Raw genomic sequence first — 25,414 nt, 5'->3', positions numbered from 1 at the left:
CAGGGGACTATGTGCCTATTTAGAGGCCCCCGATAGACACTGAGGGCTTGGGGCGAGGGAAGTCTGAGCAATGAAATCCTGGCTCTACAAAGAGTGGAAATAAACTGGCAGTGTAGAGACCAGTCAGGAAAAGCGCTAACACACCTCGGAGTATGTATTAACTGTGCCGACAACACCGTGCAACGGCGTGCGAGAAGAGAGGGGCCCCGGGAACGGACTCCGCAGCCCCGAGAGCTCGCAGGTGTCACAGACGGAGGGGAGGCAGTATGGAAAGGCGGCGAAGAGGCTGGGCCTGTGACGTCACAGACCTAGCTCTGGGTCCGAACGCTTGCTGCGTCACTAAGCAGCAGTGTAATCCTGAGCGAGGATTCCTACCTGGGGCTGTTTCTCCATCTGTAAATGGGTGGGTCCGGGAGTACTTCCTGGCAGAGCTGCTGGAGGACGAAGGATGAGGACAGCCAGAGTGGGTCAGGACACAGGGCCTGGCACGTGCTGCGGCAAACACACACCGGGCTAATGCTGTCAGCCCTCGGCAATCGCCCGGGATGGAACAGACGTTTTGGAAAGGTTTTGGTCCGGGTTAACACAAAATAGACATTTCTGCTTAACAACTGATGCATAAGAAAATCAGGTGCACGTGAGTGAATCAACTGAGCCCTGAACACCTACCGTGTGCCAGACACGGCCAGAAGCCGGAATGGTCATAACCAGTGGATCCGTACCCAAGGACTGCTCGGTCCGGAGAGGAAGGATTACAGACCCGCACGCGGCCGTGTGGGGAGGTAACAGGGGTACGTAGCTGCGGACGTACGGAGTGCTGGGACGGAGAGAGAGTGCACCTGGGTGTGGTTGGGGGCGGCGGGGTGGGGGGCTGGTGCCGCTCTAAAGGTCACGACCTCAAGTAAGCTGGAGGATGGAATTGGAAGAGCCAACAGCACCACCACGTAAATCTCAGCAGCTAGTTCTCGTCATCGTCGACGCAGAACCTGAACTCTATCCGGCGAAGAATCCCGACACCATTCAATAAGGAGGCACACAGGGTGGATATTAATACCTTTTAATGTTTCACATTGTCTGTTTTTCCCAGAAGATACATAACAAAAATACATGGAATTTAATAGGAATCTCAGTACAGTGGGCAATTACAGAATCTAAATAAGACAAATCTATATATAAAGTGTAATCCTTCTTGGGGGGACAGAACATTCCATCCCACTAAGAAGAGAGAATCACAACATGATTAGGCACGAAAATCATACTGCCTATTGTTCTAACTTCAGAGACTGGCAGGCTTGGAGAAAAAAAAAAAAAAAAAAAAAAACGGTTAAAAAAATAAATAAAACCGAACACAGTCAACTGCCTCAACTCCCCTCTTTGTCCCTTCCCACCTTCTTCACAGCACTGCAGGGGTGAGGGTGGGAGGCAGCGCCCCGGGGGGCAGGTGCAGGCGCTCTGCTGACTAAGAGCCAGGCAGGCGCAGAAGGTCCCTGAGGTGACCAAGAAATGTACTTTGAACCAAGCATTCGGGGTTGCGGCTGGAATACACGCGGAGGGGAGGGCCTGCGGACGGGAGGCCCGGTGGTCACAGCACACGTTTAAAAGCCAACTCAGAGAAAGAGAAGGTGGCCTCCACGTAATCCTGGAACAGTCAGCACATTCACGCAGAAATCTACAGCTGCAGACTCAATCCCTCTTTGTAATAAGACGAGTTGGAAAGCTAACGGAGCGCAAAACCTGCCACCATTCTGCCAGCAACGGTCATCCATTCAGCAGAAAAAGTCAAAACCATTCGGTTTTTCAATGAAAATCCTTCACATCCACCTGTGTTCAAAAATAATAACTTACGATATTAATAGCTTCCTTAAAAAAACGATCACCACAGAAGAGTTAAATCCTAAGTGTGGGAAGACCTATTTTCCTATGAATGTGGTTCTTAGGAAGGGGCAGATACATATAGCACGTGTGAAAAGTAAGGCCGTGATATCTGTGTGTTTAACTTAAAGCTAAAGTTACAACAACAACAACAAAAAAACAGTATTACACAAATTAAATGTTTCTTATTGCAAAAGAGCTCACTTTGACCGACACACAATAAACCAAGTAAAGGAAAACATTTATTGTTTTTCCCCATCTAAGGTGTACCTCTGCCTCCATGATGAGTACTGGCAGGAACCATGCTACAAGTTCCACGCCGGGGAACGTCGCTTGAGACGGGCTGGCCAAGGGGCCGTCACCTCACAACTGGTGATGTGGCACATGGGGCAAATTTGGCCAGACTCAATCATAAACGTACTCGTTGGTGGACACGGAACTCATTAGGGGAGACCCTGCTCAACAGGTGAGTCACTTGACTCCCGGGACCGTTCTCTCTCACGGGACAAGCCTATGCAGCCTCCGAGTGCCTCTCATGCGCGAGGCACCTTACTTGCACACTCTAGACAACACTTGCTTTTGGACAAAAATCGACTGCTAACGTTTCTCATCTCTAGTAATCACGTACACCTTGGAGGGAAAAAAAAAGGAAAAAAGTGATCAAATTGAGAAAGCTAAACAGTGAGAATAAGCAAATCCAGAAAGGAGAGGTCGCGCTAAAACTGCTCGGCACTTGTTCCATCACCGCCCACCGCGGGGGCTTGGGGCCGGTGACTTCATGGACGCGCCCTCCGACGCGCTGCCGAGTGTCAGCTCCAGTCCGTCACGGTGACCCCAGTGCGACGCTGTCTGCCTTCCATCCACCACCTGCTACCCGAGAGATCCAAGGGGGGCCTTGGGTGCCACCAGCGCGGGACACGCGGGTGCCAAAGCACAAAACCCTTCCTAAAATCTGCACCTTGGACTTGGGCAAGTTAACGCAGCAGTGGCTTGGAGTGTCGGCAACAGCATCCGCACTGGGGCTTAACCTCAGCAGCCAGCCTGGAGGATGCTTCCCCCAGAGCGCTTGGTCACCGACAAGGTTGTGAATACCTGCGGGGAGGACAAAGCATGAGATTTTCAGACACCTGAACAGATGAGTTAACAGGGAGTTAGAACAGACAGCACCATTCCTATCAAGAGTGACTTGGGGGACCACTTCAAATGAATAAAAACAGGAAAGTGACATGACCAGGAATGTCACAACTTCTCCCGAGGATAAAAGGGGAAAGACATTTTAAAACCAAGGTGAAAGAAAAAAATTTAGATTATAACTAATGAAGAACTTTATTACCATGAGGGTGATTAAAACAATTAAATGAGACGCCCCGGCTGGTCATCAATTCTCTAAAAGAAATGCAGGGTGAAATATTTTGGATGTGCAGAAAGGTATAAAGTGTACTATTACAAACACCCCTGTGTTCATATACTCAGCTCAGGGATTACAAATGTGGTTAGAGCCCCACGTGTGTCCCCCCCCCACCCATCACCTCCTTCCTCCCCTCCCCCAGTCAGTGCTCACCATTCCTATACATTCCCTGCATTCCTTTTGTAGGTTTCTCACAACCTTGCTTCTAAATAGCAAGATGACAGATGCACTGTTCTGTCGTCTGCGTCCTGGGCCCCAGTATTCTTCGGAAATACTATATTTCCGTGATTCACCCATATGGATACAAATGGCTCTAATTCTTCCATTTGTCACTGAGTAGTATTCAGTTCCTCTAGTATACGATACATACTGCAGACTACAGAACTCGACTATCAAACGGTGAATATATTACACATACACACCCAGGCTCCTAGAGCTGGCTATCCCTGCTACTGCTGATACGCTGTTTGCGATAGGCTCCGCGATGTCCCAGTCGTCTCCCTGCACCCAGAGCTAGACACACAATTGATGGGTTGGAGGCTATGCGTCACTTCTAGGCGACTGGATCCCCAGGGTGCCTGACCAACTGATACTTTCATCTGTAGTGACTGATGAGACCACCTCGTGTCATGTCCTTACAAACACTCAGTGCTTACGGACTTAGAGCCTTAACATCGTCAGGCAGCTGTTTTACTGGCTACTGCGCAAGAGGGTCTACACAAAAACAATGATTCTCATACTTTGGTGAACAAAGTCTATTCACATTGATTAAAACACACAGAAATTATACTGATCTTAATATGGCAGATTTAGGGTAGGGCCCAGGAATCTTAGTTTTAGCAGGAGTCCCAAATGGCCTGATTCGTTCTAATGCGGGTATGCCCAAGCACCACACAGTAGAATTTCTTGTGGAGTGCCAATGCAGGCAATGCACTGCGAATTCTTGGCCAAATCCAAAGTCTGGAAGTCTACCGATGGTAAGCTACCATCAGTTGCTTACCTTTGTAGTTTTACCAAATAGGAAGCCTACAGTCAAGATTTTTAGAAACCTAATACTTCTATACATTTAGAAACAGATTTTCATTCCTGATCTAATTGAGTAATTGGTACCAAACCAGCTATCTGGACAAAACACCAGACAACAGGCAGTGACTATAATTCCCTAACAAAGAGAAACAAACAAGGTGAGCCTTCAATAGGCCTGGCTTTCCATCTGGAAGCATCTGCAAGACCCTGGTGCAGTAGGAGGAAGGAGCCCAGAGAGAACACAGACATCTCCGGGACTCGAAGAGACAGAGTGGAGGCTGGGGAGGGAGAGGCGGCTGGGATTTGGGGGGTCAAATTCCCAAGAGGCAGCCACCCCGAGGAAGAGCTGTCCCCTCATCTCTGGCTGAATACCAAGCTGTGCACACCTAGAGGGCAGGGCTCCATGAAGCCAGAGAAGACACAACACCAGACAGAGAGCTGGAAGCTGACCACCACCAGAACCCACTCAGGGCTGGGAGATGCTCCAGTTCTCACTAACCAGAGTCAAGAGGCTTCTCTGAGCAATCAGTAGAGACCCTAGAAAGCCACATCTAAAAACAGGGTTGGGGCGCCTGGGTGGCCCAGTCGGTTGGGCGTCCGACTTCGGCTCAGGTCATGATCTCACGGTCCGTGAGTTCGAGCCCCGCGTCGGGCTCTGTGATTCTGTGTCTCCCTTGCTCTCTGCCGCTCCCCCACTCATGCTCTCTCTTGCTCTCTCTCTCTCAGTCTCAAGAAAATAAACATTAAAAAAAATTAAAATAAATAAAATAAAATAAAATAAAATAAAATAAAAATAGGGCTAAGCACTACTAGCGCCAGAATAAAAGCTACTCTAAACCACCCTAACAAAGCGTAAAAACAAGTTTCCAAAGGATCAAATGATGCACAAGGACATTAACGGTCTACCACAAAAACAAAAACAAAAACAAAACTCAGTACTCTTTAGAGGAAGACAACAAAGCACAGATTCAAAGTGCTAAATAAACAAAAAAACCTGTCAACCTAGAACTTCCTTCCATGAAGAAAGCAAAATAAAGACATTTCAGACAAAGAAAAGCTAAGAGACTTTGTCACCAGCAGACCTCTACTACCAAAAAATGTTAAAGGAAGTTCCTCCAGCTCAGGGAAACGTAACAAAGGGAGAACACATTTTCCTACCATCACCTGCCTGCTGCTCGCCACCCAGGGCGAGCCCCTCCTTCCTCCTCCATAACTCCTCCTTCTGCCAGGCTGGGCTTTGGATCCCATCCCCTCGCCTTCTCATTTCACACATCACCTGAACCCACACCTTTTGATTCTTCACCTTGCCTTTTCCATTGGTTCTTGCTCCTTAGCATTTAAAAGGGCTCACACTGCATTTATCCTAAAACAATCCTCCCTCAATCTTAGGATCACCTCTACCACCACCGTCTCATCCTCTTTACAGGCACAATCTTAAGCTGTCAGTACTCATCATCTATTTTTATCCCTCATTTCACTGCAATCTGGCTTCCATCCCCGCCAGGCCAACGAAGCACCTCTCCTGGGGTTCATCAGGGACTCACCGGCCACCAAACCCAGAGGGCACCTTGCGGTTTTCCCCGCGCACAGCCTTCTGTAGCCCTCGTCGTCGACCTCACCTCCCTTTTGACAACTCCTTCTTTCCTCTTCCTGTCCCATGAGAATGACCGTGCCCACATCCCTGTCTTGTGGCCGCCCCCCACCACGGCACCAGGCATGCTGGGATGCTCATCTGCCCGGGCTGACGGGCTGGCTGGCGGAGCCCCCGGAAGGCGGGCCGTGCAGCCCAGCCACCTGCTCTACTTACTCAGTGTGCCGCACGAATGCCGCCGCTGAGGCCAGAAGGTGCTGCCCAGGGCACCCACCCCCAGCGCTCCCCCCGGACACCCTCGCATCACACATCTCATTTAGCCCGCCTCTCCCTTTCGGGCAGATGAATCCACTGTCTCCCCAGCCACCGTGTCCCTCCTCAACTACACGCCAGTAAGACCTAACGAACACCTCTTCCCGGATGGCACGTCCACCTCACCGTGTCCAAGACTGAACCCTTAATCCGGCTCCTTGGTGAATGCCATTACCAGGCCATACATCCGGAATTAATGCTTAATTCTGTCTCCATTGCTGCTGCTAAGTAATCAGTTATGAGGTCTGATTCCACTCCTCTGTCAAATCTCATCTTTGTGTTAACACTGACACTTAGTTCCTGTCTTTATAATTCTGACTGAACTCCTCTGAGACTTTTGCTAGTTTCCAAAACATAGAGTGCCTTCACCTCCCTGTGAAGACCTTTTGTGTAGACCACACATTATATACTCTTGCCCTATTAGATGTTAGGGGCCCAGGGCTTGCTTTGACTGGGGACACATGTACAGAAGTGGGATGTGTCATTTCTGAAAATCCTGAGCACCAAGGCACGCATTTTTACATGTCCTTCCCCTCTGCCACTTAGCCAAAAATGCCCCGGGAAGGGGCTGCTTTCATCAGTGGGGCCTGGAGCAAAGCGGCATAGGAGTGGGGTCGCAGCTGGTCCACGATGCCCACAGAGCACCGGTGAGGAACAGACCCAAATCATCACCCAAACTGTCCATCCGTATTGCCCAGTCACGAAAACATAAAAAGGCTTTGTGTTCAGTTAATCAAATTTAGAAACATATTTGGCTGAGTATAATTAAGATTGCGATCCAAACCTTTTTGGCCACACCAAGCAAGCTAGAGGGAAACACGGGTATGTTTCTAGCCTCCCCTACATACAGGCCAAGCTTTTGCAGCCACACTAAGCGTCTAGTAAGACTGGAGGCCATGGCTTAGGTGAGTCCCCAGGGGATGCAAGACTCACAGAGTGCCCGTATCCTTGTTGGCACACCTGGACAAAACTTTTGGTCAGCTACCCCTTTGATTCCTGAGAAATAACCGCTTTCCTGGTTTTTAATACAAAGAGGAAAAAGTACAAGAAATCAAGGCCACTTTCATTTATGCAAGTCAAAGCAATAACAATCAGCACCAAAACTACCTCTGAATAAAAGGAGAAAATACTTCTATGTACAGAAGGAACATTACTGAGAAAATCCTTGGTTCATTTCACTCTTAAAGCAGTGACAAAGCCTTTTTACTTCCTGCATCAGCACCTTATCATCATCAGCACCTTAAAAAATATAGACCCGATGGACAGTATTTTAAAACATTACAAAAATGAAGCCAGGAGAAAATATGAATGATTCACATTTAAAAAAAATAATAAGACACTCATCTGTTAGCAAAGATACGTAAAAGTCTTTGAAAGTTTACGAGCTTAAGTTTTATTTCTCAGGAATTATTTTAGAAATAGAACTGGTAGATTTGGATAGAAAACTAAGCCCATCGGGAGCACCTGCGTGGCTCAAGTCCGTTAAGAATCCAAGTCTTGGTTTCGGTTCAGGTCATGATCTCATGGGGTTCATGGGTTCGAGCTGCACATTGACAGCACAGGGCCTGCTTGGGATTCTCCCTCTCCCTCTCTCTCCTGCCCCTCCCCTGCTCACACGCTCTCTCTAAATAAATAAGTAAAATAAACTTAAAAAAAAAAAACTAAACCCATCAAAAATGCAAGATTTTTTAAAAAAGAGCTCCTAGTTATTTTTCTTGTACCAATAACATGCTTATGGTAAAGCATGTGCCACTGCTGATTGGTCTAGATGAGAAAACTAATGAGGTCAATTTCTTAAAAGATTTTATTTGTACATAGCTGTTTTAAGAATTTTCGTGTGGAAGTTCCTCAAAAAATTAAAAACAGTCCTACCCTATGACCCAGCAATAGCACTGCTAGGAATTTACCCAAGGGATACAGGAGTGCTGATGCATAGGGGCACTTGTACCCCAATGTTTATAGCAGCACTCTCAACAATAGCCAAATTATGGAAAGAGCCTAAATGGCCATCAACTGATGAATGGATAAAGAAATTGTGGTTTATATACACAATGGAGTACTACGTGGCAATGAGAAAGAATGAAATATGGCCTTTTGTAGCCATGTGAATGGAACTGGAGAGTGTGATGCTAAGTGAAATAAGTCATACAGAGAAAGACAGATACCATATGTTTTCACTCTTATGTGGATCCTGAGAAACTTAACAGAAACCCATGGGGGAGGGGAAGGAAAAAAAAAAGGAGGTTAGAGTGGGAGAGAGCCAAAGCATAAGAGACTCTTAAAAACTGAGAACAAACTGAGGGTTGATGAGGGGTGGGAGGGAGGGGAGGGTGGGTGATGGGTATTGAGGAGGGCACCTTTTGGAATGAGCACTGGGTGTTGTATGGAAACCAATTTGACAATAAATTTCATATGTTGAAGAAAAAATAAAATAAAATAAAAGGAAAAAAAAAGAATTTTCATAAAACACATACTTTAAAAATGAGCATGGAGGCTGCCTCTTCATGCTTTTCTAACCCAACACAAAGAGCACTTACAAAGGTCAAGGGCTGCTGTACCTCAATTCTGGTCTGCCACTACCTCCCAGCCTCACAAGACCCTCCACTCTAGGCCACAACTATGTTGCTAATTAAAACTTCCGATGTTCGGCACTAAGATTCACTTAAAAACATTTCACAGGGGTCTTTTCTAACGTTCTCTCCTCTCGAGCTATTACTTTTCCCCTACGGATAAACTTGGTTAGCTGAAATTACTCCTCTAAGTGATGTGCCATCAGTTTCCTATTCAATTACTGCTGCTCAGAAGTCCGGAATAAATTATCACCGCCCTACCTTCACACTGAATAGCACTAATGCGTTACTGATTCTCCAAGCGTTACAACCCCACCCCCACCCCCGCCACCTGTACTGACACCACAGTCCTCAAAACAAGAGTACTCTCTCCTCCTTTTATAGCAATTCCTCAACTGACAAATCTGTCTGCTTTTCTAAGTAATTACTCCTCAGAACCAAAGATCGCTCAGTTGCCCAGGTTATTTTATCAAAACCGTATGAAGACCACTCTAGCGATTCGCTCCGCAAACAACGCACAGCCGGCCAGGGGAGCTGTGGCTGGTTCTGAACACTTGAGAACAGTGCTCAGACCAGTTTTTAAATTATTACTTCGAATCCATCTCGTGGACTAACATTTGTGAAATTCAATAAAAATGTATTAGAAAATGAAATTTAAAAGGCATGTAAAATTAAAAGCCAAGATCGGATACTGTCAAATAGGTCTTAAAGTTTCTAACCCTTCCTTTTTCATTTCCATCCATACCTCATGTGGACTAGTAACAAACATTCCGGGGGCGTTTTGTGTGCCACCTCCCTACAGCATGAGGCTGGACGTGAAAAAAACCAATGGGTCTAGTAGCATATCCAATTGCTGCCCAAGCTAGACCCACCATTTAACACGGAGAAAAAGAGTCCTTAAAAATTCCCTACAAATCAAATTTCACTTTCCCTCGATTAAGAAGCTTTAAAAAGTATTTCCAGGGGCGTCTGGGCAGCTCAGTCGGTTAAGCGGCCCACTTCGGCTCGGGTCATGATCTCGTGGTCTGTGAGTTAGAGCCCCACGTGGGGCTCTGTGCTGACAGCTCAGAGCCTGGAGCCTGTTTCAGATTCTGTGTCTCCCTCTCTCTGACCTTCCCTCGTTCATGCTCTGTCTCTCTCTGTCTCAAAAATAAATAAACGTTAAAAAAAAAAAAGTTTAAAAAAAAGTTAAAAAAAAAAAGTATTTCCATAGTCAAGGGTCAGAACATTTTGGTTTTTCAAAATCTGGTTTCATACGGAGGGGTATAAAAAAAAAATGTACAACTCAGCAGCAAAAAATCCAATAACGCAATTAAGTAATAGGTAGATCTGAACAGACATTTTCCCAAAGACATCCAAATGGCCACGAAAAGATATTCCACATCACTCATCATCAGGGAAATGCAAAGCAAAACCACAATGAGATACCACCTGACACCAGTCGGAATGGCTAGTCTCGAAAAGTAAAGAGTAAGTGTTGGTGAGGCTGCTGAGAAAAGGGAGCCCTTGTGCACTGTCGGGGGGAATACAAGTTAGCTGCAGCCACTATGGAAAACAACACGGAGGTTCCTCAAAAATTCAAAACAAAACTACGAACGTGATTCAGGAATGCCACTACTGGGTATACATTCCCCCCCAAAAACACTAATTTGAAAAGATATCTGCACCCCCATATTCCCTGCAGCATAATAGCTAAGATACGGAAACAACCTAAATGTCCATCAATGGATAAAGAAAATGTGGTGTGTGTTACACACACACACACACACACTAGCCAGCCATAAAAAAGAATGAAACCTTGCCACTTACGCACAACGATATGCATGGCCTCAAGAACATTATGCTAAGTGAGATGAATCAGACAGAGAAAAACACAAACTATAGCAGCTCTCTTACATGCGGAATCTAGAAAACAAACAAACAAACAAAACAACAGGGGCGCCTAGGTGGCTCAATCAGTCGAGCATCTGACTCTTGACTTCGACTCATGATCCCAGGGTTGTGGGATCAAGTCCCGTGTTGGGCTCCAGACTCAGCGTGGAGCCTGCTTAAGATCCTGTTTCTCTTTGTCTGTCTGTCTGTCTGTCTCCCTCACTCATGGGCACTCTCTCTCAAAAAACAAAAACAAACAACATAAAACACAAGCTCACAGAGAAAACAGAATGTGGTTGCAAGAGGCGGGTGTGGGGGGTGGGAGAAATGGATGAATTATTTTGTTCTTGTTGCTGTTTTTAGTTTACATACGTTTCTTTTTAAGATTTTATTTTTAAGTGATCTCTGCATCTAATGTAGGGCTCAAACTCACGATCCCCAAGATCAAGAGTCATGTGCTCTACCGACTGAGGCAGCAGGCGCTCCTAAATAAATTTTTTAACAAATCACCAGAGAACCTTTTTCTTTCTTTCTTTTTACGTTTTTATTTATTCATTTACAAAATCTCTATCCCCCATGTGGGACTTGAACTCACGACCCCGAGAGCCAGAGGCACATGCTCTTCTGACTGAGCTAGTCAAGCGCCCCAGAGAGGAGCGCTTTCAAACTATGCATCCCTGCCCAGCACACCCTGCAACCCCCTTAGAAAATACTGTGGGGGCACTTGGGTGGCTCAGTCGGTGAAGCGTCCACCTCCTGACGCCGGCTCAAGTCATGAACTCACAGTGCGTGAGATCTCTCACGCTCGCTCTCTCAAAATAAATAAACAAACATTTAAGAGGAAAACACTGTAACGATCACCTTGACTGAAGCCACGTTTTCTATAATGAAATACCACCAATACCAGTACCGGGTGCAGGAACTCTCCCAAACACTTTCCGCACAGCACTGCTCATCAGCCCTAGGACTTAGACGTCACACCTCTGTTTTAGTTAACACGGAGACTAAGGTGCCTGAAAAGCTGGGTGCTGTGACCAGGTTCACGGAGATCTTGCTGAGACTACAATCCAGCTGTGTGTGTCTCCACCACACTCTTGTGGCCACTTTTTAAATTCCGTGTCAAATGCCGTAGAAGGGGCCTACGGGTGGAGTATCATTCACACAGCGGCGGGCACCTGGGGAGCCAGACTGCCTGGGTGAGAATCCTGGTTGTGCCGCTTCCAAGCTGGAGAGCCATGGGCAAGTTATTCAGCCCCTCTGTCCCCAGGGTCCGCCCTCATCTGTCAAATGGAGATACTACTGCTCCCCGCCCCCCCCCCCTCCCCGGGGAATTCGCGTAAGCACTTCCGCAGAGAGCACAGTGCCTGACACACAGGACATCAGTGCCACAGTCAGCGTGACTCCCCCGGACCCTGCTTTCTCTGCTACTGCTCCCACTTCACTCCCACACCCTCCCCCTCCCACTTCAGGGAAGCCCACCTCCTAGTTCTCTCTCAAATTCTCAAATCCACCAGGGCCTCTCGATGTCCACTGCCGCCCCCCCCCCCCCCGCCCCGCCCGCCCGCCCCAGTTCAGGCCGTCACCACATCCTTACTTCCGCATGTGCCTGCTCTGGCCCACGAGGTCCCGTGCCACAGCGTGGCCAGGGATTTCTCCTCACGGCACGTCTGATCACGGCACTCCTGCCCCATCCAACCTTCTCTCGGCTGAACACAAAGGCCCCAGGATAAAGCCCAAACACCCCGCCTCGGTTTACAAGGACACGGACCTTCCTACCTCCTTTCCTAGCATAGTTTCTTCACCTCTCTCTGGGCTCTCCAAGCTCCAGCAGTGCTGAGGGCCTTCCAGCTGCGTGAAGAAACACGATCCCTCCCAGAGGCCCTGTATTTACTATTCCCTCTGACTGGCTCTCTCCCAGCACGTTTTACTTGTCTCAGACGAGAACTCCCTCCTCCAGACACCACTTTGGATTTCCCTGATCGGGACCTGTCACGCTCCACTGCATCTGGCCCTGGACTCAGCTGCCTCCTGCTCTTTCTCGATCTCATCCTAAATCCCTGCTGTATCCCCAAGCGCCCAGCACAGCGCTACACACAGAACCGCACAACAAACATGTTCACGGAGTGAGACAGCTCCCAATTTTTCTCTCATTCATCAACCACCAGCTTGGAAAAACAAATTTTTTTAAGCCCCGTCAAAGCAGTGAAACTTTCAGTCTGCAAGCTTCACAGTCATACGGGAACTGACTGATGGAGATGCACAGCAGCAGAGACTTACAAAGGTCCCCGGATGTGCCAGGTGTATCCAGGAGGAGAGGCCTTTGGTTGGCTCCGGGAAGCCCTGCCTCTTTGGCGCATCTCCCCGCCTGGCCGGCGGTCAACTCGCCCGACACCACCCCGCTGGCCGCTGCCTGTGCGGACAGTGGGAGTCTGTCTTTTAACCAGCCCACCGACAGCTAAGTTCAGGTTTAAAAAGTTAGACGCTCACATATGCAAGTTGAGAAGTCTCTTCATCCATGTCAGAGATGGCTGCTGTCGTTTTGTGGCCTGACTTCTGAAGTTGTAAGTATACTCACTGCTGTGGGTTAAGTCCTCCAGAAAGATACACTCGAGCCCTCCCCCGGGTGCCTGTTAACAGGACCTTATTTGAATAAGGTCAGGCTGGATTCGGGTGGGCCCTACTCCAATGACTGATGTCCTTCTAATAAGGGGAATCCAGACACAGACATGCAGGAGGTGAGGCCACGCACAGGAAGACGGAAGCCGGGATGCAGGAGCGAGCCAAGGAAGGCCCAGGACTGCCAGCGACCACCACGAGCTGGAAGAGGCCAGGCAAGAGTCTTCTCGAGGGCCGTGGGAGGGAGTATGGCCCTGTCGACGTTTGATTTCGGACCTCCAGCCTCCAGGACTAAGCGAGAATCGAGTTCTGTTGTGGTAGGCCACCCGGTGTGTGGCACTTCGTCACATAAGCCCTAGACGAGTGGAGTTCGTACACTAATGTTCTCAGTAAAAGAGTTTTTGAAAAAAATGAAGCTAGTTGGTTCCCTCCCTAGGCAGAGACAGCCTTGGTCATTACACAGAACAAAAGACATACTCACCGTACATTCTTTAAGAGCTTCAATCTAGACTCTTTTCAATTTGGGGTCACATTTTTAAAAGTTTAGTTTTATTTCACAAAAAGAGTAGTTTTCTGTGAATAACGCCCTGGTCACTAGACCTGTTCATACTGTGTGCTTTCACCCTAGCCAGGTGCATATGAACACAGAGGAAGACACTGCCCCTGACCACAGGAAAGGCAAAGCCAAAGGAAACCAAAACCCTCCCTCTTCCAGGTCGTAAAGCCGACATTTCACACGCTCAGCAAAGACTTCAGTTGTTCAAGGGCGAAAAGAACAGAGACCAACCAGTTAACGAGCTCCTGGATGAAATCAGGCAGGAGCGTGCACACCTGTGTGCGTGTGAGCACACGTACGCCCTGGAAACCACGGACCGGGGGGGGGGGGGGGGGGGGGGGGGGCGCCAGGTAATGGCTACAATTTTCAAGTCCGTATCCTAAGCTGGACTCATATGAGCTACCTCCCCCCAACCTTCACCAGTCTCCAAAGGAGACACATTTGTGGTTCGCGAGCCCTATGTGGCAGTAAGCAGCACACCATTCAACCCTGGCATGACCCCAGACGAGCATGAAGAAACACGGACACCCACAGGCCCAGAGCGGTCGACTTCCAGTTCTACTGTCTGCTTCATCTTTCAAAAGCATCACTTTCGGGGCGCCTGGGTGGCTCAGTCGATTAAGCGTCCGACTTCGGCTCAGGTCATGATCTCACAGTTCATGAGTTCGAGCCCTGCGTCAGGATCTGTGCCGACAGCTCGGAGCCTGGAGCCTGCTTCAGACTCTGTCTCCCTTTCTCTCTGCCCCTCCCGGCTTGTGCTCGCTCTCTCAAAAATAATAAACATTAAAAATTTAAAAAAAAATAAATAAAAGCATCACTTTCAAATCTCATCCTTTGACACCAAAAGCTAAAGAGGCAGACAACATCCTTTAGCCTCGGGATGGCTCTGGGACACCTAGAACTGAAGCTCTTTCCGGGTATGAATGGCACCAGTCGCTGCCAGCCATGAAAATAACTGAGGAGACGCGATAAAAGGTTGAATCTCTGTAAATAAATCCCCACCATCATTCCTACCATTTAATAGCACGCTACCACTATCTAGTTCCCATCAGGAACGAAAAATATTTGGAAAAGGAAAAATGGTTTCTAGACCCAAGGCTTTTTTGAGGTACCCAATCACGAGCTGAACTGTAAGGATGCACGGAAGTAGCTGCACTGTAGCAGAAAGACCCCAGCTTCAGTTCAGAGTGCTACACCCGCCACTTGCCAGCCAGGCGACGGGCACTTTTAAACAGAGCTGTCGACGCACAGGTGACCCACCTCTGCACAGACGGGGTGGATCCCGATGGTACTATCCAGCTGCATTTTGGTCAGTCCACACTTGAGTGCAGCTGCAAAGCCTTGCGTAACCTCTCCAGCATTTGGACCCAGTACGTGGAAGCCGACAACACGTTCCTAAGATATAAAATAAAGGAAGACGGTCACACTGATTCTTTCCCCCTTAACAGACTAGCGTATTAACCCTGTGTGTTCTAAAACCCTGTTCAGAAATGATCAAAGACTTATATTTACAGATGCCAAAAGCGATTTGGGCTGAAGGTACTCCAACATGGGCCAACAGAGTGTGGTGCTTACATCAAGCAAGAAGGAAGAGACAAGAGCCGGCCTCGAGCGATGAGGGGGAAAATCATTAAAAGCCAACACGTATGCAACTCCATAAGCACCAAAATGTTCGGGAAAATGTTTTCAAAGGGGCAGATGTGTCCTCGTCTCCTTTATTTGGTTGTCTCCAGGCTCCAGATAGACTATCTATGATAGCTGGAATGTTTAAAAGCAGCCACCATTTAGGGGCTCCTGGCTGGCTCAGTCAGTGGAGCATGCGACTCTTGATCTTAGGGTTGGGAGTTCAAGCCCCATGCTGGGTGTAGGGATTACTTAAAATTAAAAAATAAATAAATAAATAAAATCTAAAAACAATTAAATAAAGAAAAGCAGTCATTTAAATTTAAAAATCATTTTAACTAAGGCTTTGGGGGTAGACAGCACAGTTAGACTTAAGATGCTTCCAATCTGAAAACATTTCTGAAACCAATAGAGAAATGTTTGGCAATTCTGAAATACCTATATGGAAATTACTTTGAATAAACTCTATATCCCAGACTCTGGCTACCTCTGCCAAGGGCAGAGAAATCTGATGCATCCTAATGTTCAGATTTTCCTGACTGAGCTATATTATCTAGTCCAATCTCCTCATCACAGATGAAGCAACTCAGGCTGTGGGGTGCAGAGCCTTATCTAAGGTTCAATCACTGCCTGGAAAATAGTTGCCAAAGTATGGTAACATAGTCCACGATGGACTCTCACATTATCCATCCTGCCAATCAGGGGTTTAGTGTATGGATAAAGCACAAAACACACTGCACTGAAAATAAACTAGATTTGCATCTGATAATATGAGTAGATCTCAAAAAAAGAGATATATCAAAGTTGCAGGCTTGTCTTTTTAGCTGAGGATACCATTCTTAATTAAACCACAATGCATAATATTTAACGGGGAGCAAACATAAAACCGTGAACAGGGGAGACACTCCAGGACAGTGTTGCCTCTGGGGCAAGGAGTGAGGAGTACAGGATCGAGAAGGAATACAAAAGATTACACAGGCATAGGATAATGCTTAATAGCATGGGATCAACACTGCCTGGGACTGAGTTCCATTGCCATTAACTAGGCAAGTAGCCTGAGCACACTTACTTAACTTCCATGCGCTTCAGTTTCTTCATCAATAAAACAGGAATAACAACAACACATACTGCACAGGACTGTGTAAGAATTAATTAAGTGAAACCATGTAGATTTCTAAGAAGTACAGGGTACATAGTAAGTGCTCAATAAACATTTCCTCTGTCATGGTTTCCCTCTTTCAAGAGGGAAACATTACTGAATCTGGGTGGTAGGTACTTGCCCTATCTTTCTGTAAATGTTAAAGATTTCATATTAAAAAAAAGAGAATAGCATACAAAAAGAAGCAAAGCCTAGCAGATAATAAATACTGGAAAAACCAAGCACATGTAGACACTGTGAAATGACTGACTCAAAGCGAATAAAGCATATGTCCCAAGCATGGTCAAGTTCTAGAAGCATGCTTTTGTTTAAGACTGCTCATGACAGGGCGCCTGGGTGGCTCAGTCGGTTGAGCAACTCTTGGTTTCGGCTCAGGTCATGACGTCACGGTTTATGATTTTGAGCCTACACCATCAGCACGAAGCATTGCTTGGGATTCTCTCCCATTCTTGCTGCCCTTCCCCCACTCACACGCATTCGCATGTTCTATCAAAATAAATACACTTAAAAATAACCAAAAGATTGCTCATGACCAAAGAACAATGACAAGTATTCATCTTTTCTAATACTATCTTTGCCAATGAAAATAGCTGAGACTAAGACCACCCTACTTATGGCCTCGACTATTTTAATTAATTGGGCTCATTAATAGTGAAAACTACTCTTTATATCATATTTAAAAAGTGTTACTTGAACAAATGACACAACAGTGAAAAAAAAGGCCAAAGAACTACAGGGGCGCCTGGGTGGCTCAGTCAGTTAAGCGTCCGACTTCAGCTCAGGTCACGGTCTCACGGCTCATGGGTTCGAGCCCCGCATCAGACTCTGTGCTGACAGCTCAGAGCCTGGAGCCTGCTTCGGATTCTGTGTCTCCCTGTCTCTCTCTCTACCTCCCTGGCTCATGCTCGCACTCTGTCTCTGTCAAAAATAAATAAACTTTAAAAAAAAAGAAAAAACACCAAAGAACTACATACAGTTAAAACAAATTTGCTTGGTTTGAAGGAAAATGTGGAGGTTCAATTGACTGCTACACGCAACTGAACCAGCTCTTGCTAGAGGCAGAGATTGGACTGCCAGCAAGAACATCAGTTTCCCCTTCTGTCCACAGTAGCATGATAGCTAACGTATATGCTCATACAAATACTTTTAATAAAACTTCTGTCTGCAAAGAAAAAAACTGCATAAAAGTGTTCTTTACGTCAACTGTGTCTCAGTACATTCATTTATCAAATGCATCTAGGATGAGCTTTTTTGTAAAGGATCCAGGCTTTCCTGTACTACTGTCTGGAGTAGTTTCGAAACAGGACACATGGTTTAATTATATTCAAATCTCAAAATAAGAAAAGTATGAGTTTATTGGGCTTTTAACTATGGATTCTTTAGCACCATTTACATTTTTACTCAGGACTTTTTTTTAAAAGGTAAGATCCCAACGAAGTTAGAAATACCGCTTCTCGAAAGATGTGTACATACATGTGTTATGAGTTACAATATAAAATGGGGACAGGGCGCCTGCATGGCTCAGTCTGTGAAGTGGCCGACTTCAGCTCAGGTCATGATCTCGCAGTTTCTGAGTCCGAGCCTTGCATCGGCTCTGTGATGACAGCTTGGAGCCTGGAGCCTGCTTCGGATTCTTTGTCTCCGTCTCCCTCTCTGCCCCTCCCCCACTCGCACTCTGTGTCTCTCTCCCCTTCAAAAATAAATAAACATTAAAAAAAAATTTTTTTTAAAAGGGGGGGTTGCCTGGGTGGCTCCGTGGGAAGGGCATGCAGCTCTTGACCTCAGGGTCATGAGTTCAAGCCCCATGTTAGGTGTAGAGATTACTTAAGTAAATAAATATTTAATAAATAAATAAAATAAAATGGGGACAGCAGTCAAAAAAAGACTGACGGGGCGCCTGGGTGGCTCAGTCGGTTGAGTGTCTGGCTCTTGGTTTCAGCTCAGTTCATGATCTCGTGGTCTGTGGAGCTCGAGTCCCCCATCAGGCCCTGTGCTGACAGCATGTGGCCCACTTGGGTTCTCTCTCTCTCTCTCTCTCTCTCTCTCTCCCTCTCCCTCTCCCTCTCCCTCTCCCTCTGCCCCTCCCCCTGCTCGCACTCTCTCTCTCTCAAAAAGAATTAAACTTAAAAAAAAAAAAAAGAAAAGAGAAGGAAAAAAAAAGACCGAAAGCCAACAATTTACTCAATCATCGTGTAGGTGTGGAAACAAACCCTATGAGGTCAAGGAGTCCGCCACAGGCCTTCAGCTACTGGTTGACATGCAGCAGCAGGCAACAAAATCTGAAACCAGAACCCAATTAAGAGCTCTTCCTATTACACTTTTCTCATTAGTGCCAGCTGCTTAGGATACAAACCTGTGTAACTCCGTTTATATCTTCTCATTTTTAGACAGTGACTTCACTGCTTTCCTTTTATAAACACAAACATCAGTTCTCAAATCGTCTCTGCGGTCTTCGCTCCGCAAGTTCTGCCTGCCTGCCTGCCTGCCTGCCTGCCTACCAAGGGCAGAGCCCTGTGCCAGTGACACTGAGTGGAGATCAAGCGCATCACCATGACCCCTGCCCTCAGATAATGTCCACTCAGCTGGGGAGACCAACAGGTGAAGTACGAAAGGAATGCAATGTATATCATGGGATCCAAATAGAACCACATAGTAAAAACAAAATGAAATTACTGGAGAAAGGATTAAATGAGGATTTCACTTACATTGTCTTTGATATTACAGATTATTTTTGCATAACACTTATTGTTATCTCTTGATGGAATCGTCCATTCCAATGGCCAAAAGTAACTATGGTAAACCTAAAAAGATACAAACACAATTGAGACCCATTACCATAAGAAACATGTTTGTCAAACACCAGGTGTGGTTTGAAAACACTGGAGGCTCTTTGATACTTACTTTCATTAAAGAATAAAATTCATGGAATAAACAGGAATTTGGTAGAAGGTAAATGACCTTAAACTTGTGGTTAAGCCTCTTTGCTATAAGCTCATCCCTTAATTACATCTCAACCTGAGAAGAATAAACCTTAAGCAACAATAACAACAAAAGTAACAATAACAACAAAGAGCAGACAAATGAGAGAAAGAAGCCAGGTAATTACTTGCTGTCTTCCATCAAAAAAAAAAAAAAAAAAAGAAAAGAAAAGAAAAAAAAAGAAAAGGAAAAAAAAACCCAACACTATCTTGTATAGAAATGACAACTTTGGGCAAGAAACAAGCAAGGTGCCAGGAACAATTAGAGCAATTATCTAGCTCCTTGCTTAATGCTTCCAAAGACATTTCCTCCTTTGGCATTATTCACCAAAGGAAGGAGAGAAGAAGAGAGGGAGGAAGATGAGAAGGTGGAGGGACGCAGATATTTTTATTGATGTTCCATAAACTTAAGTCTGGGTGACTAGAGGGATTTGTTTTCCTCCTCCAGCTGCTACCCTCAATTCAAAATATATATGGTTGGCTACCTCTTAAAAACTTACTGATTATGTAGCTATTCTAGTGTTCTTCAAGGTTGTAATGCAATGTGAATTTTTTTTTAATGTGGGTTACAAAACTGAATATAGTGTCATAGTATCACACCAATTATGCAGGGAAAAGATAATTAAAGAAATTACCCCAAATTGCTAGCAACTGCTGTGTTACAGACATTAGTCTATGGGTAACTGTTTGCTATTTCCATTTTCAAAATTTCAACTGAAATGTATTACTTTTATAACGAAAAATGCAAACTCTAATAAAATGAAAGCCAAAGCCTGTCAAGAAATATGAAATATACATTAAGAACCTCAAGTTTTAAGTATCTTTCAATAGAAATCTATCCTCAGAAAATAATCTAGAGAAATGGACAATGAATTATGAAGATGTTCATCATTCTATTTGTAATAGTGAAAAACTAGAAACAATGTAATAAAAGTATGGCTTAAATTATTGTATAGCATCCAAAAATGCAGAAGTCATTTTTTAAAATGCTGTTTTTAGGGACAAATGCTCATGACCTAACATTAAATGCACATAACTTTATCACATTTAAAAAAAAAAAATTAAGGGGTGCCTGGGTGGCTCAGTCGGTTAAGCATCCGACTTCGGCTCAGGTCATGATCTCGCGGTCCGTGAGTTCGAGCCCCGTATCGGGCTCTGTGCTCAGAGCCTGCAGCCTGTTTCAGATTCTGTGTCTCCCTCTCTCTCTGACCCTCCCCCGTTCATGCTCTGTCTCTCTCTGTCTCAAAAATAAATAAACGTAAAAAAAAAAAATTAAAAAAAAAAAAATTAAGACATATGTACCTACAATTATACATGCACACGTATATATACACTATATAAACACATAAATATTTTGAGAAACTAGAAGAAAATATGCCAAAATATTAATAGCAATGATCTCTTCTTGAATTAAAATTTCTTTATATTTTCAAACTTCCTATGAGGATATACTATTTTTACAATCAGATGTTACTAACGTGATACTAATTAGATCAAGATATTACCACTGATGCATATAATAAGAAAAAGACTTAAGAGATTTAAAACAGACTTTTAAGGGGCGCCTGGGTGGCTTGGTCGGTTAAGCGTCCAACTTTGGCTCAGGTCATGATCTCACGGTCCCTGAGTTAGAGCCGCGCGTTGGGCTCTGTGCTGACAGCTCAGCCTGGAGCCTGTTTCAGATTCTGTGTCTCCCTCTCTCTCTGCCCCACCCCTGTTCATGCTCTGTCTCTCTCTGTCTCAAAAATAAATAAACGTTAAAAAAAAAAATTTTTTTTAAAAAACAGATTTTTATGTCATAAAATTTACTCTGATTTACAAATCTGGTCTTTTAGAAGGTTTTACTGGTGGGGCGCCTGGGTGGCGCAGTCGGCTAAGCGTCCGACTTCAGCCAGGTCACGATCTCACGGTCCGTGAGTTCGAGCCCCGCGTCAGGCTCTGGGCTGATGGCTCAGAGCCTGGAGCCTGTTTCCGATTCTGTGTCTCCCTCTCTCTCTGCCCCTCCCCTGTTCATGCTCTGTCTCTCTCTGTGCCAAAAATAAAAAAAAAAAAAAAAAAAAAAAAAAACGTTGAAGGTTTTACTGGTAACTTTTTTCCTAAATGATTTAAAGCAGCAATCCCTTTGGGTAGCACTGTATACATACAAATAGCGTATTTCTTGCGCATGTCCCTTGACTGGGGCAAAGTTACTAGAAGGTAATGATACAAAAATACCCAACTATTGTTATTAGAGTGGTAAAAATGTAGTTAATTTTTAGTTTTCTTCTTTGTATTTTCCTGTATTTTCCTATTTCCAGGAATATTGTTTTAATAATAAAAAGAACTAGTTAAAAGTGGTTTTAAAAAGTAGAAGGAAGGGCACCTGGGCAGCTCAATCGGTTAAGCGTCCAACTCTTGGTCTCGGCTCAGGTCATGACCTCACAATTCATGGGTTCAAGCCCCACATCGGCCCCTGCACTGAATGTGGAGCCTGTTTGGGATTCTCTCTCTCCCTCTCTCTGCCCCTTCCTCTGCTCTCTCTCTCTCAAAAATAAATTAAAAAAAAAAAAGTAGTCAGTCTGGGTCAACTGACAGAACTGGAAAATGAAAGGTAGATCTTAACCTTCCTCAAAAGGGTAACTATACAGTGGTTACTTAAGAAAATACCCTGTTCACGGGAAACACACACTGAAGAATTCAGGAGTAAAAAGGCATTTCACTTACTTACCAAACGTGGAGGAAAAAATAATACACACAGACACACAGAAATAAAGAAAGAATACAAAAAGTTTATATAAAATAAGTGGGCAAAATGTTGACAGCACAAGTCTGTATTCTAGGTCTTTGTGCTACTTTTCACCCTTTCTGGATGCTTGAAATTACTTTTAATTTTGAATAAAAAGTAGTAGTAGCTTAACAGAGGAGGGTGTAACTTACCTCAATGTTTTCTTCCCCAAATTTCTCCACAGCCTTCTCCTCAGAAAGACCACAAGCACCATACTCCAAAGGAGTAAACACAGTTGTCGGAACATTTTCATAGTCACACTGGTTCAAAATGAAGAAAAGAGTTACAACAGGAGAAACTGTAACCCAAAAAAGGGTGTATGGCAAAAAAGGTTCAAACTTAGGAGGGGACAGCAGACTAATAAATTTCTACCAAAAGTATGGGAAGTCAGAAACCCAAATATCAGACCTACTATGCTGAGAACCATCAACTCATGTGATCATTTCAGGAAAGGTGTGAAACCTGGCAAGACCAGTCGTGCCTGCTCCGTCCGTCAACCAACCGATGTCAACAAGGACGCACTGCTTCTCCCTTTTATCAAGCAGCCAAAAACAATACGAGTGCACCCGACGCTAAGAGTCTCATCTTGGTGACAGGAATTAATAGACTTCTTTTGGGAAATCAACTAGGTAACGCCTATTAAGAGCCATAAAAACATTCTTTACCTTTGTGCCAAGAACCCCACTCTTAGCATTCTATAATAATAATTTACCGTCCAGAAAAAGCTACGTGCGTTAATGGAGCACTCTGCAGCACTCAACAGCGGCTGTCTCTTGGGATTAGCAAATCCCAAGGGCAAACAGGAAAGGGGTTCATACTCTCAGTGTATCATTATGCAGCCACTGAAGCGGTAACGAAGACTACAGAAACAGAAAAAGTTAGCGACAGTGTTTCCAAAGCATATTTTATGATGTTAACAGTGCAGATGACTAAAGGGTTCTGAAGTCAAACAAGTCTGTGAAGCGCTGGACTAAGCAAGCAAACAGGTTTCGCTACTACTGATTTCTCAGAGCCTCCAGTACACAGACGTGAATTGTGGAAAAGGTATTACGTAAGTGCCAAACACGTTTGTAAATGCTATTGGGTAAAAATCTACCAGTCACATTTGTACACAGAGGTGAGCCTCATAAGTAACATTCTGCATTTAAAATATTGGAAATTCAATTCTCAATTCTCATTCTTTAAAACACTAGTGTAAAAATCCTTAAAATGTGTCTCCCTCTATGGGGCGCCTGGGCGGCTCAGTCGGTTAAGCGTCCGACTTCAGCTCAGGTCACGATCTCGCGGTCCGTGGGTTCGAGCCCCGCGTCGGGCTCTGGGCTGATGGCTCAGAGCCTGGAGCCTGCTTCCGATTCTGTGTCTCCCTCTCTCTCTGCCCCTCCCCCGTTCATGCTCTCTCTCTGTCTCAAAAATAAATAAGTGTTAAAAAAAAAAAAAAAACAATTAAAAAAAATGTGTCTCCCTCTAGAAACAATAAATATAATTCTTTTTCTCTAAAAAGAGCATAAACCCTTGGAATTCTGAATCAAAATAAAGGTAGGGGCGCCTGGGTGGCTCAGTCAGTTGAGTGTCCAATTTCGGCTCAGGTCATAATCTCATGGTTCGGGTTCGTGAGTTCGAGCCTCGCATCAGGCTCTCTGCCATCAGCAAGGAGCCCGCTTCAGATCTTCTGTCCCCCCACCCTTCTCAAATAGAAATAAACTTAAAAAAAATAAAACAAAAGTGAAGGCAGACATCCACATACAGCCATAATGGTATGCCAGGGACCAATTTACTTTCCTGCTGTCAACAACTAGACCACCAAACAGCAGGCGACAAACACTTCAGACACGGGACGACAGGCAGTGCAGGACTGTGATCCTGACAGAAGGGAAACGAATGAGGCGAGCCTGGAGATTTCTCTAGTTTACTGCCCAGAGCGCTTCCTGAGGACTGGGTGCAACAAGAAGGAAACCAAACAGAGCACAGCGAGCGGTATCTCTGAGTTACGGAGGCTGGAAGCTGCAGGGCGGAGCCCCCGAGGGCAGAGCTGCACAAAAAGAACTCTTGACATCTGCAGAGATTTAGGCTGAGAACTGATCTGTAAATGTGTCGCAGGAGGGATTCAAGGGTGAGTAAAGAACCACCGGAGAGCAGTAAGCAGCAGGCCCCCAGAGCCTTATGGGACTGGAAATAGTTTCGGTTCCCTGAAGCCAAAGCAGAAAGGATTCATCAAGTAAGAGGAATGGGGTGGAGTTCTCCAAAAGGCATCAGTTTAGTGGCGGAACCAAATCAGCCCTAGATAAAAGGTGGTTATTGGCAGGCCCTAAAAAAGCTTTTAAAAGCAAGTTACAAAAGGATAAAACTAATTCCATGTAACTTCACAGGCTGCCAAAGCAAAATTGAACACCATATAAAGGAATTCAATAAAACCTGGCACCCGAAAATTTAAAATGTTCAACGTACAATGTCCACATCCTTCCAAATTAACAAGACATGCAAAGGAGCAAGAACATGTGAGCCAATACCAAGAAACATCAATGAACAGAAAGAGACACTGAAAAATAGATGACAGAATTAATAGAGGACATTAAATGAGCTACTATAAATATGTAGAAAACTGAGAAAAACACGAACTTCCTGAGGAGAGAAAAGGAAAACATTTTAAATAAAACTAGTAGAGATGAAAAAACCCAGTTGAAGTGCAAATTACACAATACAGAATTAGAAGTGGAGAAATCAGCAGACTTGAACTTGATCAGGCTCTCTAAGAAAATAATGCACAGAAAGGCGGGGGGGGTGGGGAAAGAACATGAAAAGAGCATCAGAGACCCATAGGATAATACTGAGTGAACCAACATTCATTAACTGGAGGCTGAGAGGAAAAAATAAAATAACTTGATGACAAAGGCAAACAGATAAATCCAAGAATCCTGACAAATCTTAAGCAGAATAAATATAAGAAAAAGCATGCCAAGACATACAATAATTTAGCAGTTAATTGCTAAAAATCACTGATAACAAAAAAAATCTAAAGAATAAAGATAAAAATGATAGCATACTTCTGTTCAGAATCTACGCAACCAGA

The 25,414-nt window shown here is 45.0% G+C and overlaps 1 protein-coding gene across 3 annotated transcripts in view; it reads right to left on the bottom strand.

The window, feature by feature from the left end:
• Window positions 1–1,040: 1,040 nt before the first annotated feature.
• The window catches only part of TXNRD1 (thioredoxin reductase 1), a 94,091-nt gene continuing 69,717 nt past the window's right edge, over window positions 1,041–25,414 (bottom strand). For all 3 annotated transcript variants that reach the window (XM_042947571.1, XM_042947572.1, XM_042947569.1), the window contains 4 exons: window positions 22,500–22,607; window positions 19,311–19,406; window positions 15,084–15,218; window positions 1,041–2,964 (listed from right to left, as the gene is read on the bottom strand). In XM_042947571.1, coding sequence (XP_042803505.1) covers window positions 2,902–2,964; window positions 15,084–15,218; window positions 19,311–19,406; window positions 22,500–22,607 — 402 coding nt within the window. In that variant the 3' untranslated portion in view covers window positions 1,041–2,901. The remainder of the gene's footprint in view (window positions 2,965–15,083; window positions 15,219–19,310; window positions 19,407–22,499; window positions 22,608–25,414) is intronic.

This window comes from Panthera leo, chromosome B4 (genome assembly GCF_018350215.1).
Source record: "Panthera leo isolate Ple1 chromosome B4, P.leo_Ple1_pat1.1, whole genome shotgun sequence".
NCBI lineage: Eukaryota > Metazoa > Chordata > Mammalia > Carnivora > Felidae > Panthera > Panthera leo.
Note: the sequence above shows the minus strand (reverse complement) of the source record. Positions and strands in the feature narration are given on the sequence as shown.